The 24,632-nt window shown below is 31.4% G+C and overlaps 1 protein-coding gene across 1 annotated transcript in view; it reads left to right on the top strand.

The window, feature by feature from the left end:
- Window positions 1-24,632, top strand: part of LOC126879697 (uncharacterized) — a 103,955-nt gene that overhangs the window by 9,186 nt on the left and 70,137 nt on the right. Inside the window, exons 2-3 of the mRNA XM_050642881.1 lie at window positions 10,709-10,834; window positions 20,442-21,066. Of these exons, the coding sequence (XP_050498838.1) occupies window positions 10,709-10,834; window positions 20,442-21,066 (751 nt within the window). The remainder of the gene's footprint in view (window positions 1-10,708; window positions 10,835-20,441; window positions 21,067-24,632) is intronic.

Raw genomic sequence — 24,632 nt, 5'->3', positions numbered from 1 at the left:
CTTGGAAATGGGGTGCAAAGGGGTTTCGCGCTATATCTCGTAAACTACCAACCCTACGGAAAATTTGATTAAACATAAAATATAGAAAATTAAATTATCCACAATTTTGTTTCTATTAATCTTTATCGGCAAGTGACCAACAAAAAAGATATAACCAAAAATATGTAAGTTTTCTTTTAGATCTTATAACTTTTTTTCAGTTCATTTTAAACTAAAATAACATTTTATCAATTTTGTAGAAGGTTTTTCAGCGAACAATTTCCACTATAAAGTTGTTTAATTCTATTTATTTATATAGGTTTTACAGCGCTCCAAACTTGACCAGATTCTCGAATGCTCATAGGGGTACAATAAAAACAAAAGTTAGGCTTACTTTTCTATCTCTATATATTTTTTATTCATACAATTTATTATGATTTTAACATTCCTATGCTATTATTAATCTGTTTTTGTCTTTTCTTACTACTATAAAACTTATAACTCTAAGTATATATAGAAAAGGCCCAAGAACTTGTTTGAGGACAAATTCGCCGCTTCAGAAGAAGAATGACGCAACCGCAAAATGCAAAATTCTTAAGCAGAACAAAAAAACGATTTTTGATATCAAAATCATAAAGTATGATAAAAATTAGCCATTCACCACAGCGTGGTAAGGATCTCGAAATATAAGCGTTTTTTGTGGTGTGCCGCTTGTATATGAAGTGATATAACTTTTTTCCTATTATGTATTTTGACTTAAAATTTTCCAAAAAACTTCTTCATGAACTATATTTTATTGTTGTGTTGGTTAAAATTATAAACTAAAAAGTTTGTCACTCAACTTTTTTAAGTAAACATGAAACTAACGAAATATGATGACAAAATGTTAATAAATTAACAACTCCTTTTTTAATCTTTTTAAACATTTTGGACAAATTTCATTGTTATCTATGTACTTCAAAATTGACACAGTAAAATTTTTAAAAGGAACTATTTACAGCGACCAAAGATACAGCGAGGTAAATTTGAAAAATCATCAAAATTGATTTTTGGCATTTTTGTATAAAATTTATTTTTCTAACATGTTACACCAACTCTAGACAAAAATAAACTTCATATTCGGATTCAGCGACCTCTAAAACATAAAAATAGACCAAAATTGATCATTCACCTTAAATTTGATTTTCGTGGTTGGCATAACGGAATGCCGCTCGTAGATAGAAAAGCATTATTTTTCTATGAGAATTCGAGAATCTGGTCAAGTTTGGAGCGCTGTAAAACCTAGATAATAAATAAAATTAAACAACTTTATAGTGAAAATTGTTTATTGAAAAATCCTCTACAATATCGCTATGATGTTATTTTATTGTGAAATGAACGTAAAAAAAGTTATAACTTCCAAAAGGAAATTTCTTACAAAATTTTCTCTTATTTTTGTTTATAACTTTTTTGTTGGTCACTTTACGATAAAAAGTAATAGACATAAAATTGTAGAAAATTTAATTTGCTTCATTTAATGTGAAATTAAATTTTCAGTAGGGTAGCTAGTTTACGAAATACAGCGCGAAAGCCCTTTGCACCTCTTTTTCCAAGATGGCGGCCGGGGGACAAGGGCCTCAACTCCAAAAACTTGAACTTAAGCTTCTACTGAGCCCCCCTACACATTAAAAAAAATAAAATTGACTCCTCTAAGAAATGCACACTAAATGTAACATTTCAATCGACTACTAGAAATATTCAAATGTCTAACACGAGTGAAGTATTTACAGTGCGAAAAAGTACAAAAAAACAACACATTTTTACACATTTAAATTAAATTTCAATCAAAATATGTATAGTAACTTAAATAAAAAAAAAACCCCTCTCTAGTGCCATATCTACTTGTGGATTATTGGGCGCTTATCCGTTTCTTGGTAAAAAGTGTAACATTGCTGATTGCCCGCGCCACCTTTTGTGTTTATTCTCTGGATAAACAGTGTGCTACTTTCTTCCAATCTCTTCTATTTTTTACTCTGTTTTTGACTTCACCCCATACTAGTCCACTTTTTTCGTGTTCTCTCGTAGTTATTTTCTAGCTGTTGTCTGGTCTTCCTCTCTTTCTTGTCCCCTTTGGTTGGTATTCAAGTGCTTCTTGCGCTAGATTGCTTTGGTCTATCCTGAAAGTGTGGCCAATCCATTTCCATTTTTTCCCTCATTAGATATTCTGTTGAGGCAGTATAATCTCAGGATTTTTCTTAAATATTTGTTTACAAAAGTTTTCAGTTTTTTACGCTTTTATTTAGTTCAATAGATTGCGTCAAATTTTTGGATGTTAATTTGACTACCTTTCCTTCCATGCAAATGAATGAAAATTTGCAGACATATGCATTCGCGGGAACAATACACGAATAGACAACAAAAAATTTTTGTTTATGTTTATTAATTGTTTAAACAAAAAAAAACGATTTTAATGGAAAAAGGCCTAAATTCACTTGTTTTTTACAATGGAGAAACTTGAAACTTTTACGGATTGTAGCTAATGATATAACCTATACATAATTTCACTTTTTACGTTAATTGTTTACGTAATGCCTCATAAATAAACAATAAAGTTTTAAATTTTGAACACTCATATATTTTTTATACAGTATGATGCAAATGAAAGGAATAAATTCGTTATTTCGTAAAAAGGCGACTTTAAGGAAAAATCCCGAAAGAGGTCGATTTTTATTTTTAAATTACAATATTTTGACATATATATCATACTAGTGACGTCATCCATCTGGGCGCGATGACGTAATCGATAATTTTTTTAAATGAGAATAGGGGACATGCGATAGCTCATTTGAAAGGTCATTCAGTTCTTTATTCAGTAATATAAAAATTTATATAATTATTTGTACAGGGTGTCCAAAAACAATTTTTTTATTAAATTATTTGACAAAAAAGAAGAATGAATGTAATTTATTATTAAACACTTTTCTTTAGTTCAATTGTTTGTGTCAAATATTTAGACGTTAATTTGACTGCCTTTTCTTCAATGAAAATGAATGAAAATTTGCAGACATATGCATTCGCAGGAAAAATACACGAATGGTTACTAATTTTTTTTTATGTTTATTAATTGTTTAAATAAAAAAACACGATTTTAATGGAAAATGCTTAAATTCCCTCGTTTTTTACCATGAAGAAACTTGAAAGTTTTAGAGATTGTAGCTAGTTATATGAACTATACATAATTTCACTTTTTACGTTAATTGTTTACATTATGCTTCATAAATAAACAATAGAGATTACATTTTTTTGCCGATTCCGACTAATTTTCATGTTTGTTAATCATATTATGTTTTATACATATATTTTAATACACATGATGATATATTTTAATGTTTGAAAACTTTAAGACTAAAAAGTAAAAAATAAAAAAATATAAAAAAAATTTTTAGGAAACGCTTTTCTTTAGTTACGAGTGACTAAAATAAAAAATATTATAAAAAAATCAACTAAAAAGCAAAAAATAAAAAAATTCAAACACATTCGTTAAAGAAAAGCGTGGCGCGCATCTTCATCGAATAAACGGTTTTCGCCTCATGCTTTTTTTTAACGAATGTGTTTGAATTTTTTTATTTTTTGCTTTTTAGTTGATTTTTTTATAATATTTTTAATTCTAGTCACTCGTAACTAAAGAAAAGCGTCTCCTAAAAATTTTTTTTTTATATTTTATTATTAATTATTGTATTTTCGTATTATTTCTGTTTTTTTGATGCAACCATTAAAGGTTTTAATTTTTGGTGTTTCCGATATTTCGGTTCTTTGCCAAATTGTATTTAAACATTGAATGCATGCTGAGCCTTTATTATTCTCGTTTTATATCCTTTTTACCCCCGGCTCTTTTCCATGACCGATCCCAGATATGTGAACTTGTCTGCCTTTTCTACTTTCTTACCGTTTCATTATTTTAATATTTGGATCGTTATTATTTTCTTTATTTGTTAATCTTTTTTTCTGTGCTGCTTTTATTTTCCCGTTTTATTTCCCGTATCTCTGAACCGTATCGTGAGCAGCGTTCCATTATTGTTTTAAAGATTTTTGTTGCTTGGTTTTGCTTGTAAAATCGTCGCTCCATATAATCAAGCGTAATTGTTGGATTATTGTCTTTCTGTTTTTTATTTTTTTATAGACAAAGCGAAAACCGCGGGTTCTTTGGGGAAAATAACCCATGAGATTTTTTGCATAATCACATTCGTGAGACATTCCAGAATTAGATTCAAGAAGTCGCCCACGCGAAAAGTGGTCCAAATTTTTTTAAGCACTTTTTTTTAATCAAATTGCAAAAATCAATATTTTCGGCACGGACAAATTTTTTTTTTGGTTTTTTGGACCATTCTGGATAAAAAAGGTCTCTTATATTTTTCTCTAAAGTTGATCGTTTTCGAGGTAAACGCATTTTAAAATTGAAAAAAAAAACGAAAAATGGCGATTTTCAAGGCTTAATAACTCGGTTAAAAGATATTACTATGAAAGTCAAAAATCAAAGTTTAAATCCCCCCCTACAAGATCTTGAATTTTTGTCATTATTTGATTACTAAGTTGTTATTTTTAAGTTATAATAATGAGCGCCATGCACGTATTAGGCGTCCGTCCATAATAAGTGCGAAAGAGATGCCATTCAGGCAGTCCAATGGCGCATCTCCCTCGCACTCACATTTACAGCCGCGTCAATACGATCTTATCGCTCATTATTAATAATTAAAAATAACCGCTTAGTAATAAATTAATGACAAATTTCTTTAGGATCATGTAGGTGAGGCTTTAAATTTTATTCAGTCACTTTCTGACTTTCTAAATAATAATTTTTATAGTATGGTATAACCAGTGCTTTTTTGTAACAATAGAGGTTCCGGTACGCAATGTTCCGGGGGTCTGGGAGGGTTCATAAGGGGGTCTGCCCCGGGAAAACTTTTTAAATTTATCCTCAATAAGGGCGCTTTAAAGCTATTTGGGAGCAAGGAAAAAATTCAGGAATTTGTCTATAATTTGGTTGTTTTCTTTTATTTTTTATCCCAAGAGGTGCCGGTACGGCGTACCGGCGCGTACCGTCACAACAACAGCACTGGGTATAACTATGTAGATCCAAACCCAGAAATCCAAAGTGAAAGTTATCCTCCAACATCAAATTGTTCTATATGGTCCACATAATGTTCAGAAAAAAGTCACAGCATTTTGAGCGTCGGGTTTGGGGGACAGAGGAGGGAGAAATCGGTAAATTCGTAGTTTTTTAAGTTTTTCGTCAATATTTCTAAAAATATGCGGTTTAGCATGAACAACTTTCTATACAAAAATGTTCTATATTAAATTTTAAACAAAAAAGGTCCTATGCATACTGCTTCTAAAATGAACGGTTCCAAAGTTACGGAGGTAGTATAGTATAATTGGTCCAAAAAAGGCCTAACCCAGACATTAACCATTTTACACCATTAACCATTTTAAAATTTACACCATTTTGAGCGTCCGGTTTGGGGGGGGGAGATAGGGGAGAAATCGGCAAATTAGTAATTTTTTTTCGTCAATATTTCTAAAAATATGCTTTAGCGTAAACAATGTTTTATACAAAAATGTTCTACATCAAATTTAAAATAAAAAAGGTCCTATACATAATTGTTATAAAATCAACGATTCCAGAGTTACGGAGGGTGAAAGTGGAGGTTTTCGATACTTTTTATATTAATTGGGCAATTTATAATATTTTTACTGATTGAAAGAAATTTTCTTTAACAGGATTTGCTATATCAGTGGCCGATGGTATGTTAGTGCTGAGCCCTTGAAGAAACGTCAACTTCACCACCCAAAATCATCATCAATTGCCCAAAAAATATAAAAAGTATCGAAAACCTCCACATTTCACCCTCCGTAACTCTGGAACCGTTGATTTTATAACAATTATCGATAGGACCATTTTAGTTTTAAATTTAATGTAGAACGTTTTTGTATAGAACATTGTTTACGCTTAAACAAAGTTTTAGAAATATTGACGAAAATCGTAAAGAAACTACTAATTTACCAACTTCTCCCCCAAACCGGACGCTCAAAATGGTGTAACCTTTTACTGCCCAATATGTGGACCATATAGAACAATTTGGTGTTGGAGGAAAACCTTTACTTTGGATGTCTGGGTTAGGCCTTTTTTGGACCAATTATAATATACTACCTCCGTAACTTTGGAACCGTTCATTTTAGAAGGATTATGTATAGGGCCTTTTTTATTTCAAATTTAATGCAGAACATTTTTGTACAGAAGGTTGTTCATGCTAAACCTCATAGTTTTAGAAATATTGACGAAAAACGTAAAAAACTACGAATTTACCAACTTCTCCCCCCTCTCCCCCAAACCCGACGCTCAAAAAAGTGTGACTTTTTCTGAACATTATACGGACTATATAGAACAATTTGGTGTTGGAGGATAACTTTCACTTTGGATGTCTGGGTTATGTCATTTTTTGAATCAATTCTATCATACTATTTAACCGAGTTTTCACGTCTTAAAAATGGCTATTTTCGCGTTTTCCAAATTTTAAATTGCTTATAACTCGAACACGATCAACTTAAGAAAAAAGTTACAAGAGACCTTTTTTATTCCAATATTCATTTTTGCAATTTGATTAAAAATAAATTGTTTTGGTCCAAATAAAATTTGGACCACTTTTCGCGTGGGCGACTTCCTGAACCTTATTGTGGGTTGTCTCACGAATGTGGTTATGCAAAAAAATCTCATGGGAATATTTTTTCCAACGAACCCGCCGTTTTCGCCTTATCTATTACTACATATATATCCATTTCAAATGATCTTGTATTTGTTAAAGTTACAAGTATTATCCATTCAATTGTTTGTTTAATGTAGTTCCTATAATACAGGGTGTAACAAAAATACAGGTCATAAATTAAGTCGCATATTCTGGGACCAAAAATAGTTCAATTGAACCTAACTTACCGTAGTACAAAATGTGCACATAAGTCATAGCCCTTTGAAGTTACAAAATAAAAATCAATTTTTTCCAATATATCGAAAACTATTTGAGGTTCCTTATTGAAAACCGACATGTGAAATTCTTATGACAGGAACATCTTAAAAAATTATAGTGAAATTTGTACACCCCCTAAAAATTTTATGGGGGTTTTTTTCCCTTAAACCTCCCAAACTTTTGTGGACGTTCCAATTAAATTATCATTGTGGCACCATTAGTTAAACACAATCATTAGCCTTCTGCTAAAATTGTTTGATCATCGGCAAACAAAAGACTATGGATATAGTTGTAGTCAGTTTTTACTCCTATCTCTCCTTATTTGTTGTTCCTGTTTTCTGGTATTTCGTCTATCTATAGGTATACAGTTTAAATAAGATCTGTGATCATTCTTGTGGAAGGCATTTCTTTATAGAACTTAAACGGTTCTCAGTAGCTTTGTCCGTTTTTACTTCTACATTCATTGTTTTCTTAAAGTGATTTGACTGCATTTATGCAGCTGTACTCCATGATTTTCCATTGCTTTCCTCAGGTTGTTGACGGGGACATTATCATAGGCATTTCGGAGGTCTACGATTATAATGTGTAATTCAGAGTTAAATGCTATTATTTGTTTTTTTTATGGTATGTTTTTTAGAAAATATTTATTATTAGTTCATGAGCGTTCGGGAAAAAACCCACTCTATTCTTCTGAAGTTCACAACTGTTCATCCATCATTTCTTCAATCATTTTTCCATACAACCTACCCACAGAAGGTGTAATGCATATTCCCCTGTAATTGTTGGGGTTTGTTTTGTTTTAAGTTTTATGTATGGAGAAAATATACCATTCTTTTAACCTCTTGGTAAAATGACCTTATTTATTTAGTTTGAAATTTTTCTTCAATTTCCTTTAGCTTACCTTCTTTGGATATTCTCTTCTTTCTCCTACATTGTCTTTCCATTTCCCTTCTTGCGTCCCTATACACATTTCTGTTATTCTCATTTTCTTTTAATAGCATTATTTGTCTAGCTCTTTTTAATAGTTAATAATTTTCTTTTAATAGCATTTTTTCTATTACTACATGATCTATTTGGTTAATTGTTTTTCCGTCGGGCGACTTCCATGTCCCTTTGTGGATTTCGTTCCGGCGCAGTTGTGTACTTCTTATTCCCATATTTCTCTCCATTGCAAAACATACTACTCGGTGCCCTTTATTATTTGTTATATCATGTTTGCTATGTTTCCCTACTATGTTCTCATATATATCTTCTTTTCCAATCTTTGAGTTGAAATCGCCCATTATTATTTTCATATCGTATTTCGGTGTTTTTTCGTATTCCTCCTCTAGTTGCTCAGAGAACATGTCTTTCTCATCCTTATCCGCATCTTCTATGGGAGCATGCACATTTATAATGCTTATATTTCTTCTTTCCCCTTTCATTCTTAAAGAACACAGTCTGTCAGATATAGGCTTAAAAGCTGTTACCCTTGATTTCAAGTTTTACTGTAGTATGAAACCTGTTCCTCTGGTTCTGTCTTTTCAACCACTTTTAAAACAGGTTGTGCCCTCTACATCCACTACCTATTTCAGTTCCTAATTGTTTGGTTTCTTGTACTGCAAGCAGGTCCAATTTATATTTCTTGACTTCTCTTACTAGTTCTTTCAGATTGCCTGCACCATACGTCCCTCTAACATTCCAAGTTCCAAAAATTATTTTTCGTATATATTTATCATTTGCCTTAATCGTTGCCTCTGTCGTTTTACTGTTACATACCGTTTTCAGTTTTTTGAACTTTGCTGCACCTCAAAGCGGTTCACCTTGGCGTTCCACTTCCAGACTTCGTCGTTTACTGCCAGTTTCTGGAAACCAATTTTTACATTCTTTCCTTCTTCTTTCTCTTTCTTTGCTCGTTTTCTTATTCTTCCTTGTATTTCCCTTTCTATTTTATTCATAATATCCTCATTAATGTATATATTTTCCTGGCCAACCTTTTGTAATTTATTTTTATTTACCATTATCTTTTCTTTATCAGTTGCATTCTTCAGTTCCACCAGACAGGTTTTATTTCCTTACTTTGTTGCCCCCTTAATATTTATTTCCACCTGCAGTGTTTTAGCGCAGAAATCCTCTATCATTTTCTTTAATATATTCTGATCGTATGTATTTATGTCCATTCCTTGTATGATTACATTTTTTCTTCTCTTTTCTTTTTCCATTTTATCCATTCTCTTCTCGATTTTGTCCATTTTTTGCTTCAGATCCTTATTTTCCTTTTTTTATATGATCGTTTTCTTCCCTTAGTTCCTTAATCCTATCAAAGTCCTATCAAAGTTTTTGTTTTTTGTTTTCAGATTTTTGAAAAAACAACTCTCTTTATTTGAGGAAGCTGGGCTCAATTACTATGAAATTAATGACAAAATTTAGTTTAGCAAAATAAGTTTATTTAGTAGTTTTTCAAATTATATTCATATTATATACTATGGAGTTAAAAGATATGAATATAAATCCTATACTTTTTTTATGAAATTGTTCAAAACAAATCGACACGCAAAGCGTTACATTACCTTTCTGGCAATATGTTCGCGGTTTTGACGTATAGTTTCGATTTTGACATATTCGTTGTTTTTCTCGTTTTGCTACAATGTGGTTTTTCCTATCATATCTAATGTCTTCAGAGATATTGCTTCTTGATGTACTTGAAAGGCTAAATGGACGACCTTTGCTTATTTTTACGTCATGTCCAATTTTTAGATATGAATAAGCTACTTGTCGCCTAAATTCTTTGATTGATATATTTTCCCTTATGTATCATGTTGTATAGCACGCACCCATTTACGATAGCCATATCTATCATTCGTGTAATAAGACACTAATACCATTTTTTCCTCTCTCATTTATGGTGTTTTTTTTACAACCAGTCATGGTGATCCACGCCACCCATATATTGGAAATAGCGGATAGTTGGGAAACTTATACTTTCTTTTTTTCCTTGTTACTCCATTGCTGGTGGGTGAGAACTCCAAGTTAGTCCAACTTGGTTCCAATAATTGGTTCCAATAGAAACACATTTACTGTATTGTTGTTGTCAAAGCACCAGCCATATGCACCTCAAGGCTTCTGTTCTAGGTATTTTTATTGTTTGGTAGGACACTTTGCAGTTCGGTTTTCTCTAAATATTTTCTCTAATAAATATTTTTGTCTCATCCTAGAATTGAAGAAAATAATTATTTATTAAAAATGCTAATGTATACTTTTTACACAAAATATATGAATTTGCCCAGCGTTCTCATTTGAGGACGCATATTACTCTTATAATTTTTTTAACATTTTTTTTACTGGGTAGCCATTTTTGTATTTTTTTGTGCAAGTTGTGGATTTAACCTAATAAAAAATACAAATTTTTAGAACTTACCTTTGTATATAAAAAACCTTATGCACACCGATGTAAGTATAGTTCAGTAAACTTAAAAATCGTACTTTTTGCCTTGGGCTAGTATTTCGTCAAATAAAAATAAAGCATGAATACATACACTTATGGGTAGTGCTTCTACTAAACCACTGAGGTAGAGGTAGGCAATCACAAAACATTCACCCAGAAATTGTTTTATCCCCACCTAAACAAACCGTCCTCAAACGAGGACACTGGGCTCTAATGGGTTAATGATAAAAAATAATACGAATGCATTATTCGTTTTAGGCATTTCATGGTAAATAGGTAATATTAACATATTATTTTTATGTTCTAGATTACCTCACGCTGTTTTTAATGTAAGAAACAGAAAAGTGCGAGCAGTAGCAGAAAAAGATCTAGTTTCTTCTTCATCTGTTTCCGATTTTACACCCAATTTAAAGCACAAAAGATGTTCACCAAGGTATGGTCTGTTTAATTATTAATTTCTGTTTTGATTTTCTCAATATTGTACAGCTTTGGGACCGAACCATGGCCGATGGTCGTACACCCATCTAAACTTTACGCAGACAGAATTTCTCTCACCGATCATGGTTCGGTCCGGGAGCTGTAGGTGTTGTGATTGTAGTTGGTCGATTTCCGTCCATTCCGTTTGCATGTTTTGTAATATTTTTAATGGGATTTAACAATGAAAATCCAAACGTGAAAATAAACGTAATTTTAACTCAAATTGTTGTTTATTTACATTAAAAATAGTAAACAATAATAAAATGAGCCTCATAACCATTTAAACGCCACTATTTATATCATTTTTTTTTATTTTATTTTGTTCTATATTCTTTATTTTTCTGATTGATCTAATAAATATTTAATGCTTGTTTTACGTCTTTATTTCTATAGATACCAAATCTTATTAGCCTTTCATTATTCTGAAAAATCTCAATGTTATGTGAATTAAAAATTAAAAGAGAAAATCCCAGTAGTTGGCTGTGTACCATTTTAAATACACTTACAATGAAGCAAAACTCCCTATTCTGGCTTGTCTAACAATACCTCCCAAATAGTTTGGACTAATTTGAGAATTGAGTTTGCAATTCATTTTTATTTAAATATGTTTGTAGGTAATATATAAAGTTGGTCCATTTTAACTTTGCCCATGCGTCACGATTCATTTTCAAACAAATTAAATAAAAACATAAAGTGAAACGTACGTCGATGTGTATATACATTTTGTATATTGGTCACTATATACTATATCTACACATCAACGTACGTTTCACTTTATGTTTTTATTTAATTTGTTTGAAAATGAATCATGACGCGTGTGCAAAGATAAAATGGAACAAGTATATTAAAAGTAATAATCAATGGTAATATACATAATATTTATTCTTTTCTTTTGCACCATACTGTATGGTAATATTATTACCATACAGTATGGTGCCAAAGAGAGGAATAAATTAGTTATTTCGTAAACCAGCGACTTTAAAGGAAAATACCGAAACGGGTTAATTTTTATTTTTAAATTATGATATTTTGTCATATATATCATACTAGTGACGTCATCCAGCTGGGCGTGATGACGTAATCGATGATTTTTTGAATGAGAATAAAGGTCGTGTGTGAGCTCCTTTGAAAGGTTGTTCCATTCCCTATTCAGTAATATAAACATTTACATAATTATTTATACAGGTTTTTAAAAAAACTTTGAATTAAATTAATTGACAAAATAGAAGAATGTAGGTAATTTATTTAATTCAAAATACGTTTTACCGTTGTCAGAAATTATAAAAATGTTTATTTCACAAATAAACACTGCTTTTCCTGAGTCTTCGAAGTTTGAACATTTAATTTAAGGCCATCGGTACATAATTCGCAAATATTTTACGGCTATCTTTACTTTTTCTGTCTTTACACGGCAAATTAAGTGTAGTAAAATTCTCACTGGTATGGATATGTAAACTTTACTTGACAATGTCATCATTAACTTTAAAGATGGCTTCTGAATATTCTTGGATAACTGTTACTTGTATAATTTATGCCCGGTTGCACCAACAGATCTTAAGCTTAAGTCGAGAATATCATAAGAATTAATATAATATAATTATAATATATTACAATAAGAATACCATAATATAATAATAGATATAATTGATAATAAGGCAAGAATCTAAAATTATGCTGCAACGTAAGTGATATTCAAGGAGGCCCTATCTACAAGTAGAGCTTAGCTAAGCTGGAGCTTAAGATCTGTTGGTGCAACCAGGCATTATGCCCGGTTGCACCAACAGATCTTAAGCTTAAGTCGATAATATCATAAGAATTAATATAATATAATTATAATAAATATATAACAATAAGAATACCATAATATAATAATAGATATAATTGATGATAAGGTAAGAATCTAAAATTCTGATGCAACGTAAGTGATACTCAAAGAGGCCCTATCTATAAGTAGAGCTTAGCTAAGCTGGAGCTTAAGATCTGTTGGTGCAACCAGGCATAATTGCCTTAATTATTAATCCAGTTAATTAATATGATAATTTTTTTACTAACTATCTATTCAGTGATTGTAATAAATTATCTACTGTACAACAAAAACTAATAATCAATCGAGAAAAGAGGAAAAGTGATAAAGTGATTTTTTAATAATATATCGTTACTAAGAAACTCTTAAAATTTTAAACAGTTTTAACAACAAAATACTTGGATCACTGGATATATCCTGGTGTATTCTTTGCTTGGATCTTTCACAAATAATAAACAATAAATAACTTTTTATTAAGTTCACGTCTAAAATCAATTATTTATCAAATACACTATCAATATTATTTAACCACCAACTCAAAATATTCCCGATGTCATGTCAAATATTTAAAATTGCCACTGTCTGACGGACAAAATAGATTTGAAAAATATTACCAGCGACATTGTGTTCGTTTTTTTTAATTCTGAAAAAAGCCATAAATATTTATGAAAAATTTAAACGTAGACTCAAAGACTAAATTATTACCGAGGGCCAAAAGTCCCTTAGGATAAATAAAAAGTTTATTTTGAATGAGATATTTGAAATTAAAAATCACACTAAATTTTCTCTTAGTTTTTACCCCTGTAACTTAAAATAAACGGTATAGAAGTTCTCAGGAAATTTCGGCCCTCGCTAATAACGCAATCTTTCATTATGCTTTTAAATTTTTCAAAAATACTTATTAGTTTTCTCAGGATTCGAAAAAAATGAATCCTATTTGAATAGTATTGGAGCAGAAACTACGTACCCATCGCCTTAAGCGAAAAGCAATGTTTATTTGCAAAATAAACATTTTTTTCTGATTTCTGGCAACAGTTAAATGTATTTTGAATTATATAAATTATATACATTCTTTTTTGTGTCAATTAATTTAATTTAAAATTTCTTTTGGACACTCTGTATAAATAATTATATTGTAAATGTTTATATTATTGAATAGGGAATTGAATAGTCTTTCAAATGAGCTAGCACACAACTCCTATTCGCTTTTAAAAAAATCATCAATTACGTCATCACGCACAGATGGATGACGTCACCAGTATGATATATTATTATATACAAAAATATCATAATTTAAAAACGGATATCGACCTGTTTTGGGATTTTAACTTAAAGTAGGTACGGTTTACAAAATAACGAATTTATTCATTCCATTTGCACCATAGTCTACAGATGAGTCCGCGAATCTTTACCCGTGCGTCATCATTTAAAGCATACGAAATAAGATCAAAAAGATCAAGGCAGGTTTCAGCATCATCACCGATGAGGCATAAGGATGCTGAAATAGCTATATGGAGATGGTGGTCCAACTCTGAATCAAATATAAACAAAACCTGCCTTGATCTTTTTTATCTTTTTCATTTTTACTCAGTTTGAGTATTTAGAAACTGTCTTTCGGTCCTTTTCCTTGACGAAGGGAAGGTAAATGCGTGGCCTAAGCGTCCTCTATTTGCTTTCTCCTACTTTAGTCGTCTCTTGTAATTATATATTGTAAAATCCGGAGATATGGGATGCAGCCAGAAAGCAGTTTATTAACGAAAAGTCTTGGATTTAAAATATTGTTTATTATATTTTTATTTCAATTATTCTAATTGTTTAAAAGGTAGTAAACTTTGCATCTGGGGCTTTTCGTTGTTTTCCTCGTCATACGAAATAAGTTGATGATAAGCCGGAAATTGAAATTTACTAAACGCAACAGCAAGTGACAGTAAGTGACTTGCTGTTGCGTTTAGTAAATTTCAATTTCCGACTTATCATCGACTTATTTCGTATGCTTTAAATGATGACGCACGGGTAAAGATTCGCGGACTCAACTGTATACTTATTTTTTATTATAAAATTAATTAACATATACAGGGTGTAACAAAAATACAAGTCATAAATTTAATCACATATTCTGGGACCAAAAATAGTTCGATTTAACCTAACTTACCTTAGTACAGTGGTCGGCAAACTTATTAGCCAAAGAGCCAAATATGAATATTATAACAATTGAAAAACAAATTGGAAGCCAAATCTGCTTGTTCAGTGAACTTTTATTAAAAATAAATACATAGTAGGTATGTACACTAAATAAAACTATAGGGGTTAGCCGGTTACGATAGTGCAAAATTGCCCCAGCGATATTCCAAAAATAAAAATACAATGTGGTTTCGCATCAAAAAGTATTCAATTTTTAGACCCCTAGCCCTATTCATAACCCCCCAAAAAATTAAAACGTGTTTTTTCGTTTCTTGCCAATATTTTTGTTTCTCCATAGAAACTCCTATTTTCTTTCATTTTGTAGGGTTTTTATTTCCTATAACATTGTATTTTTTTAAATAATTTTTATCGCAAAATTTAAGTTTTTTGATACATTATTGATATGTAGAAACAAAAAGGGAAAGAACATCAAACTCGAGCTTTTTCAGCTGATCGTAAGAATCAGAAATGCTATTCCAAGAGTTGAAAATGATCATGTCTTCAATTTCTAAGATCACATTTTTTCTTCTTCAATATTTCCAATTCAACACAAATATGTTCGAATTTAGAACGCCACATGTACTACTTCCTTGTTTTTTAAATTCAGCAATTATTGTACTTCAAAGCTACCAGTGTCAATTTCAAAAGGAGAAAATTCCATCTCGGTTATCGTAGCATCACGAGGATTTTTTACAAATGCTAAAGATTGCAAATGCTAATTTGTCAAAATAAGATGTAATTTTTTCCTATACCCTATTCCACGAACATACGACTGTTGTGGATTATCTCGACAACCAATATTTTACTGTGCAAATTATGAAGAACGAAAGTAAATTGCAAAATACATTTTTGTTTATTGGAACAATTATTAAAGCGATTTACTTTCGCACTCCTTATGTTGCGCACTAAAATATTCGTTGTCGCGATAATCCAAGACAGTCGTATATTCGTGGGATAGCCCTTACCAAGTTTTTTGTTAATACAAATATTATTGTGCTTTCCGTGGATATTATTTGTACCAGAGCCGCACTTAATGAGCCAAAGAGCCACATGCGGCTCTGGAGCCGCACTTTGCCGACCACTGCCTTAGTACAAATGTGCAGATAATAGTTATTTTCCTAACAAGTGCAGAAAGTCATTCTTTTCCGCACGCGACTGCAGTTTGCCGAACGACGCGAAGCGTGAGTTCGGCAAGCAGTCGAGTGCGGAAAAGAGACTTTCTGCAAGAGTTAGGAACAATATTTTTTCTAAGAGTCTTTAAAAAATTACCAAATCTTAAAAAATTAATTAGTCCGTTCTTTAACGGTAAAATATTGCAAGACCTCTAAATTTTAAAGAACCGCTTAGATTGACATGAAATTTGGCATACACATAGCTAACAAGTCAAAGAAAAATAGCTATTTGTATAACAAGGGAGGAAAGTGTAACTTTTCCTCCCGAGAATGAAGTTTACTGCCCGACGCGTAGCGGAGGGCAGTAATCATTCAAGGGAGGAAAAGGCACTTTACTCCCATGTTATACATATGGTTTTTCCACCTTCCTCAAATAACAAGTCATTTTGTCATTTTTACTTAATTTATTTATGTAACTAACCAACAAAATTTATTAGAACTAAAACAACAAGTAGGTACAATATAACTGTCAGCTGTCAAATATAAGTCAAATTATTAATGTAAACATTGTTAAATAAAAATAACAATTTACTGTTTTTTACCATTCTGCAAAATACAGGATGTTTTATAAATAAACGTTAAAATGTATAGATACTCCGTAATAGAAAATAGATATTATACAGGGCGTCAATAAGTTATATTTCATGAATGAAATATTATGACGTCACTTTTACTTTTCCTCCCTAGGGAGGAAAAATATTTTCCTCCCTAGGGAGGAAAAGTACAACTTTGCTCCCTACAATCAGGTCCGGAAAAGTATACTTTCGGTAGAGGTAGGTGGAAAAAGTTATATTGTGCCGATATGTGCTTTTGCCCCAGGGGTGGATTTCACCCCCTCTTGGGTGTGAAAAAATATTTGTCCAAAGAAAGTCAGGAAATGGATAAACTGGCTAATTTTAAGTAACTTTTGTTCTATAGGGTTTTTTCACTAAGTCAATACTTTTCGAGTTATTTGGCAGTGAATATGTTCATTTTTTCAACAAAATAACCACGCTTTTAGACGGTTTTTCGCAAATAACTCAAATAGTAAGTATTTTGTCAAAAAAACATTCCTAGCAAAAATATAGCCTGTAAAAAACTTAAAAAAATGGTGTATATATCACGTCTCTATACCTAGTAGAAGCAGAGTTATAGCGAATGAAAAATAGGTTCATATTCGTCAAATTTCAAATGGAATATTTTAACGTGAAATAACCAAAAATGAAGCACATTTCGGGGAAAACTTATTACAACTTGTTTAAAGTGTTTAAAAAAAGCTTTATTTTTGTTCTACAAAAAAATGTAACATCAAAATTAAACAAGTTACGCTCAAAATAAAGTTAATTCCTTTTGGTTTTGGTAAAAAAATCGAGAAAATCACTTCCTAATTAGTATCTTAAATGAGCTTAATCTTACGACTTCACAAGTTTCTTGACTCTTGTATATATTGTTTATATGATCTGTAAGTTTCATCGGTTCAAAGTCCTTATTATTGAAAGGGCTGTAGTTAAAAGGGGTTGAACGAGTCACTGATCACGAGTGTATGCAAATTTAGAAACACCAAATCTTAATCAATTTTTGTCTAACATAAAAACAAAAAAATACATGATATTCAGAAAAGCAAATCTGACTTTTTTCTGTTTTTCGAGATTTTTGGTATCTCTAACAATTTTTAAGTTATTTTGAAAAAAGCATATTTTTCCAAATTTAAATTTTTAAAAATTTTTCTTTGAAACCAAATTTTTTCAAAAATAAGCACTTTGAACCGATGAAACTTACAGATCATATAAACACAATATAAGTAAAATAATTTGTGGAGCGGTAACGATTAATTTCATTTAAGTTGCTAATTAGGGGGTGGTTTTCCCGATTTTTTTTGCAAAAACAAAAAGGGACCAACTTTGTTTTGAGCGTAACTTGCTTAAATTTAATGCTAGAACTTTTTGTAAAAACAGAAATAAAGCTTTTTTTAAACACTTTAAAAAAGTTTTAATGGGCTTTCCCCAAAAAGTGCTTAATTTTTTGGATATTTCACGTCGAAATATTCTATTTGAAATTTGGTGAATATGAATCTACTTTTCATTGGCTGTAACTCTGGTTCTACGAGATCCAGAGACCTAACGCGTACACCATTTTTTTTACTTTTTTATACGCTATATTTTTACTAAGAACGTTTTTCTTCGACGAAATATTTACTTTTTGAGTTATTTGCGAAAAACAGTCTAAAAATGTGGTTATTTTATTGAAAAATGAACATATTCACTCGCAAATAACTCGAAAATTGTTGACTTGGCGAAAAAGCTCTATAGAACAAAAGTTACTTAAAATTAGTCAGTTTATCCATTTCCGGACTTATTTTGGACATATATTTTTTCACCCCCTAGAGGGGGTGAAAGTCACCCCCAAAGCAAAAGCACATATCGGCACAATATCGCTTTTTTTCTTTGACATTTAAGCTATACGTATGCCAAATTTCATGTCAATCCAAGCGGTTCTTTAAAATTTAGAGCAAAAACCGTGAAATAATGGACTAAATTTAATTAATATGAAAATATATACACAAATTAATTCTTTGACAAGGTTGTCAAAACCAAACCTTCAATATAATTAGTTAGCATGACGACGATCTTGGTTTCCATGACGATGATTCAAAACGACTGTTATTGTCTACCGATTTGACTTTTGAATATTATGTCAAAATAATTTTATGTCATCGAATTGTTGCGTTAATTTCATTAAAATAGGAACACAATAAGATACATTTGAAATAAATTAGTAAATAATATCTAAATATTAGTTCATTGCATGTATTATAATTACTTTAAGGCCATATTAACATATCTAAATTAACACGCGTGCGGAAAAGTAAAAACCACGTGCGGAAAAGTAACACGCGTGCGGAAAAGTGAAACTTTCTAAACTAAAATGCTTGCGCGAAAGTAGACATTTTTGCACGCTCGTAGAAAAAAAAAGTTACAGCCCTTTGAAGTTACAAAATTAAAATCGATTTTTTCCAATATATCGAAAATTATTGGAGATTTTTTATTGAAGATGAACATGTGGCATTCTTATGGTAGTAGTATCTACTACCAAAAACTTTTAGTGAAATGTAGGCACCCCATAAACATTTTATGGGGGTTTTGTTCTTTTAAACCCCCCCAACTTTTTTGTACGTTCCAATTTAATTATTATTGTAGTACCATTAGTTAAACACAATGTTTTAAAATTTTTTTTGCCTCTTGGTGCTTTTTCGAAAAGTCAGTTTTTATCGAGATATTTTGCATAATTGTCAAATCTACCACATATTTGTATATGGCAAAGTACGATTATGGAGACTTGATAATAATAGGAAAATTTATTTTTGATTTATATTTTTAGGTATATTTTGAACTATATTAAAACAGAAGCCACATCTCGATAAAAGGTGCCTTCTCGAAAAAATACAAGGAGCCAAAAAAGTTTTAAAAACACTGTGTTTAACTAATGGTATCGCAGTAATAGTTTAATTGGAACGTACACAACCATTTGGTGGGTTTAAAGGAACAAAACCCCCATAAAATCTTTATGTAAACATATTAGAAAAGAAGCCGCAACTCGATAAAAACTGCCTTGTCGAAAAAATACTAGGAGCCAAAAAAGTTTTAAAAACATTGAATTTAACTAATGGTATCAAAATAATAATTTAATTGGAACGTATACAAAAGTTTGGGGGGTTTAAGGGAACAAAACCCCCATAAAATTTTTATGGGGTGCCCAAATTTCACTATAATTTTTCGTTAAGATATTCCTGCCATAAAAATGCCACATGTCCATTTTCAATAAAAAATCTCTAATTGTTTTCAATATATTCAAAGGGCTGTAACTTTTTTATGTGCATATTTGTACTAAGGTAAGTTAGGTTCATTCGAACTATTTTTGGTCCCAGAATAGGTGATTTAATTTATGACCTGTATTTTTGTTACACCCTGTATAATTAATTAATTAATTGTTACTAATTTTAAAAATTAACATAAATATTTTTAATATTTTAAAAATTTGGTGGAATAACCTAAACATTTTAATGCAGTTTTAAGCGGGCCACACACGATACTGCGGTGTCGTTCGACAAAATCGTCGATGATATCAATTCTGCATATCAATTCTGCAGTATAGAAACCAGTTTCTCTGTGGTAAAATTATTGCAACGATTTTTTTGGATGGTATATTTTTATAAAAGTTTTAAAACTATACAAACAGATTATAAATATCTTCAAAATGTTTTCAATCCAGTCGGACTATCATCAGTGAAACATCTTGAGAGTAGTTGATACTAGCCATATTTTTGGTTATAAAAACCTTTAAATTACTTGATAAATGTATTAAATTATAAAAATGTAACCACACGATGTCTATGCTAAATAATTTATATTAATTTGAATTCTTTCTAGACTTGGTTTATCCTTGTCGTCCAGGCTTGCAACATCTAAAGAACTACCCGAAGATAAAAATAAAAAGAATACCATGCTATACGAAGCATTCTGCAAAACTTGCACCGGTAAATATAAATGTACATCTTTATCTGAATGTCCGACATGCGAAAAATGGTGTCTCAATGGTCTCCCCGATTGTGATCCCAAAAAAGAAATAGATTCCAAACCAGAAAACCCAGAAAAAGATAAATCTAACAAAGAGGCTGCTGAATCTGATGGCCAAATAGTGGGAGTATCTAACAGAGGAAGTTTTGATGATAAGCAAGGTATAAGTCACAATGTTTACAGATTTAACGTAGAAGATGGGACGTTGAGGGACAAAATTCTTAATTTCCTCTCTATTCCGAATACAAAATCTATTGATAGCGTAATTGTCACAGTCAAAACTTTATTGGATCAGCCCTTAAATTTAGAGAAGATAGGTGCCAACGTTAAACACGATATAGAAACCACCGTTAGCGAGAAAATTATTCCGGCTCAAAATACAGCTTTAGATCAACAGGACCTGGATGTCAGTAAATCCAAAGGAACAGTTTTAGAACCACGTGAGCTGGACAGGATTGTTTCCGAGATATTAGCTAAGGTAAAATTAAAATAAAATTAACTACGTAAAATCTAAGTAACATATTTTATCAAAATTGTATTTCTATCTAGCTCATTCTAATTAGACAGTTAAACAGCATGCGTCTTTTTTTGTATAACACGGTTTAGTTCAAATCGTCAAAATATAAGTACCTATATAGGTATTATTTATTTGTAGCCAAATTTATGGCCATATTTATTTATTTACTATTTTATTGGGAAATAAGTCACAATTTAATAAAGATAAGTTAAAAATGCATTTTATTGACGACTCGACTTCCTTTCGTTATTTCGATTACGACTTCAGCAGTGGAAGTCGAAATGTCCATAAATTTCATTTTTAATTTAAATTGTGGCTTATTTGGCAACTCTTCTAAGATAGGGGTCCGATATATTATAGCTACTGTAGGCTATATAGATATAGCCAGAGCCGTGCGGTACATATTTTCAATATGATGCAAGTCTTCGAAATGCCGCCCCTTAAGCCGCGTCCTCACTGGTAAAAATTTGCGACGCACCAGCTGTTCGTCGCAAATATTTGCGTGCTCGAGGTAAATTGTGCTAATGTGAACGTGTTCGACGTATAAATCGGACTCAACAATTTTCGACGAACACAACTCATATGCTCCATCGGTTGCCGGTTTTTAAGCCGCGTCTACTAATGGTTCGTCGTAATAATTTGCGTCGCAAATTTTTACCAGTGAGGGTGAGGGCCTGGTATTAAATATTATTCAAACTTAACTTTTATTTTTATTAAAAGAAACTACACAAAATGAACGAAAAGTTTTATTTTAAAAACAAAACATACTTTATATTAAATGAAATATTTATGTATTAACACTACATTACGTGGGTAGGCGCAAAATTTGCTTGCAATGCTTTTTAAATGCATTCATATTTTTTTTCGAATCCTGACAAAACTAATTAGTATTTTTGAAATGTTTAAATGCAAAATAAAATATTATATTATTACCGAGGGCCGAAAGTCACTGAAAATCTCTATAATGTTTATTTGAATAGGTTACAGAGTAAAAAAAAAGAGAAAATTGAGTGTAATTTTTAATTTTAAATATTTTGTTCAAAAGAAACCTTTTGTTTGTTCTTAGGGACTTTAGGCCCTCGGTAATAAGGTAATATTTCAATCAGCTTTTAAATTTTTCAAAAATATTTATTAGTTTTATCAGGATTCGAAAAAAGTGACATTTAAAAAGTATTGCAAGCAAATTTTGCGGCTATGCTCTTAAGTAACATTTACAAAAATTATAATTTCACCCTTGTGACTTTAATTTTGGCAAACTCGTAAATCAGATTGATGTGATCTAGTGGGGATATATAGGGGTAGCAGCTAGTGAGAACTCTATTGAAATAAGTGTTAAATTTTATAGTTTTGTTCTTATGGAGCTTCGTAAATAGTTTTTAATTTTGAAAAACTTCTTTCCCCACTATTTACCGAGACAGGGAGTGTTAATAAAATTCTTAGTTTACAACTACATTTGGGTATAAAGAAATTAGGTCATTTTGGCACAAATAGTTCTAAACCTCTGTTTTCATGGAGTAGTTTGAAATATATTACGCAATTCTTTTATAAGATCATTATATCATCAGATTTTTTTCTTTTTGTATTCAAAGTATTGAATGAAAATTCACACAATATTTTTTTAGTCCCTTTTCATCATCTATTTCCCTTAATTTAAAAATATTATATAAAAATTTAAAATTTTTATTATGAGTTTCTAGAAGCGAAAATCCATCAATCAAAGAATTAACGGCAATGTCTAAAATATAGATGAACAAATTTATTTTATCTGCTCTATCTCATATTATGTATACGTTTTTAGTTTGTGAAAACTGTCATTATAGATAGCAGTGCGTGAAGGATTTAATGTGTGCATGAAGTAACAATGTATTTTAAATGGGATTTACTTTTTCGCACTGTTTTTTGGCACACTTTCATATAATCAAATATCCTTAACTTTCGCGTTGTCATGGTGATGACATGCGAGCAATAAATTACAACAAAAGTTTTGACAGTTTTGTGGTTTGAAAGAAGTTAGAATTTTTAAATGTGAAAGTTCTAAAAATTGTAGAAAAGAAATTAATTCCAGTGACGAAGAGTTACAGTTTTTTTGTTTGTTTATCTTAGATAAAATATTGTATGAAACTGTGTGTGAAATACTTTTTGCGAACTTACGCGATGCATAGCACTCGCTCCGCTGTCGCTCGTGCTCTAAACATCGCGTGCGTTCGCAAAAAGCATACTTCACGAACTGTTCCATAAATATGTAACTATTAAATTTAGCTTGATCTGTTACGAGCTCGTCCACAAATAAACGCTTTTTTCACCTGGCTCGAATTTCATTTTCAGCTGAAAATTGGAAACAGATATGAAAATTTTCTGCAATTTAATTAACTTTTCCTTTGGTCATTAACCATATTGTCTGTAACTTTTCATTTTTTCTGAATTTTACTGATTATGCCGCCCCCTTGTGATGCCGCCTGATGCGACTGCCTCGCCGCATCATAGCACGGAACGGGCCTGGATATAGCCTACAAAATAAAAACGAGGTGAATTTTGGAAACGTGGTGAATTATTTTTGAGCGTAGTCTCCTTTTAGCTTGATACAATTAACCCAGCGACGTTTCGAATTCTTTAACCCACCTGAAGAATACGTTTTCTCGAGGTCTGCAAAATAGGCCTCCGTGGCAGCGATGATCTCCTCATTCGAGTCAAATTGGCGGATGGTGCTCTGCACCAACAGAGACATTTTTATTTCTAAAAGTTATACAAGCCGTTTACCGTACTTTAGAGGGTTCTTAAAGACGTCAGTTCCCCTGGGCTAGTGTGCATCGACGATAGCTACTTGAAACAGGCTTAAAGATGTAATTGGCACCGAAACCTACTCGAAAGGATCTCCTTTTTTCAAAGGACTTTTTCAAGTTTGCAAAAAAAAGAAGTCGCACGGGGTTAAATCTGGAGAAAACGGTGGATGGGACAGCAATCCCTACTCCAATTAGAACAATATGGCCGTGGTGACGGCGATGGTGTGAGTCGGTTCGGTGTTATTGTGGGAGAGCACATTTTTCTTCGTAAAATTAGGCCGCTTTTACAATTCGGCGTCAAATCAGTTCAATAATTGCATACGGAATAGCCTTATGATCGTTTTGCCCTTTTTCTAGGTAGTCAATGTAGATCACACATGAATACCAGAAAATGGTGGCTGGATTTCCGGCTGATATGATATATCAATAGACGAAATCAGGAACGCATTGAGAAAAATGAAAAAAAATAAAGCTCCGGGAGAAGACAATATCGTTATAGAAGCCGTAAAGATTGGAGGAGATAGACTTTTAAACAACATAAAGGAATTGTTCAACTTATGTCTGCACCAAAGTGAAACACCTACAAGATGGCACAGTGCACTTACCATCTTATTGCATAAAAAGGACGATCCAACAGACCTCGAGAATTACCGGCCCATAAGCCTATTAGACCACATCTACAAGTTATTTACAAGAATAATAACAAGTAGACTGGAAACAAAATTGGATTTTTACCAACCTAGAGAA

The sequence above is a fragment of the Diabrotica virgifera genome, chromosome 2 (genome assembly GCF_917563875.1).
Source record: "Diabrotica virgifera virgifera chromosome 2, PGI_DIABVI_V3a".
Lineage (NCBI taxonomy): Eukaryota > Metazoa > Arthropoda > Insecta > Coleoptera > Chrysomelidae > Diabrotica > Diabrotica virgifera.
Note: the sequence above shows the minus strand (reverse complement) of the source record. Positions and strands in the feature narration are given on the sequence as shown.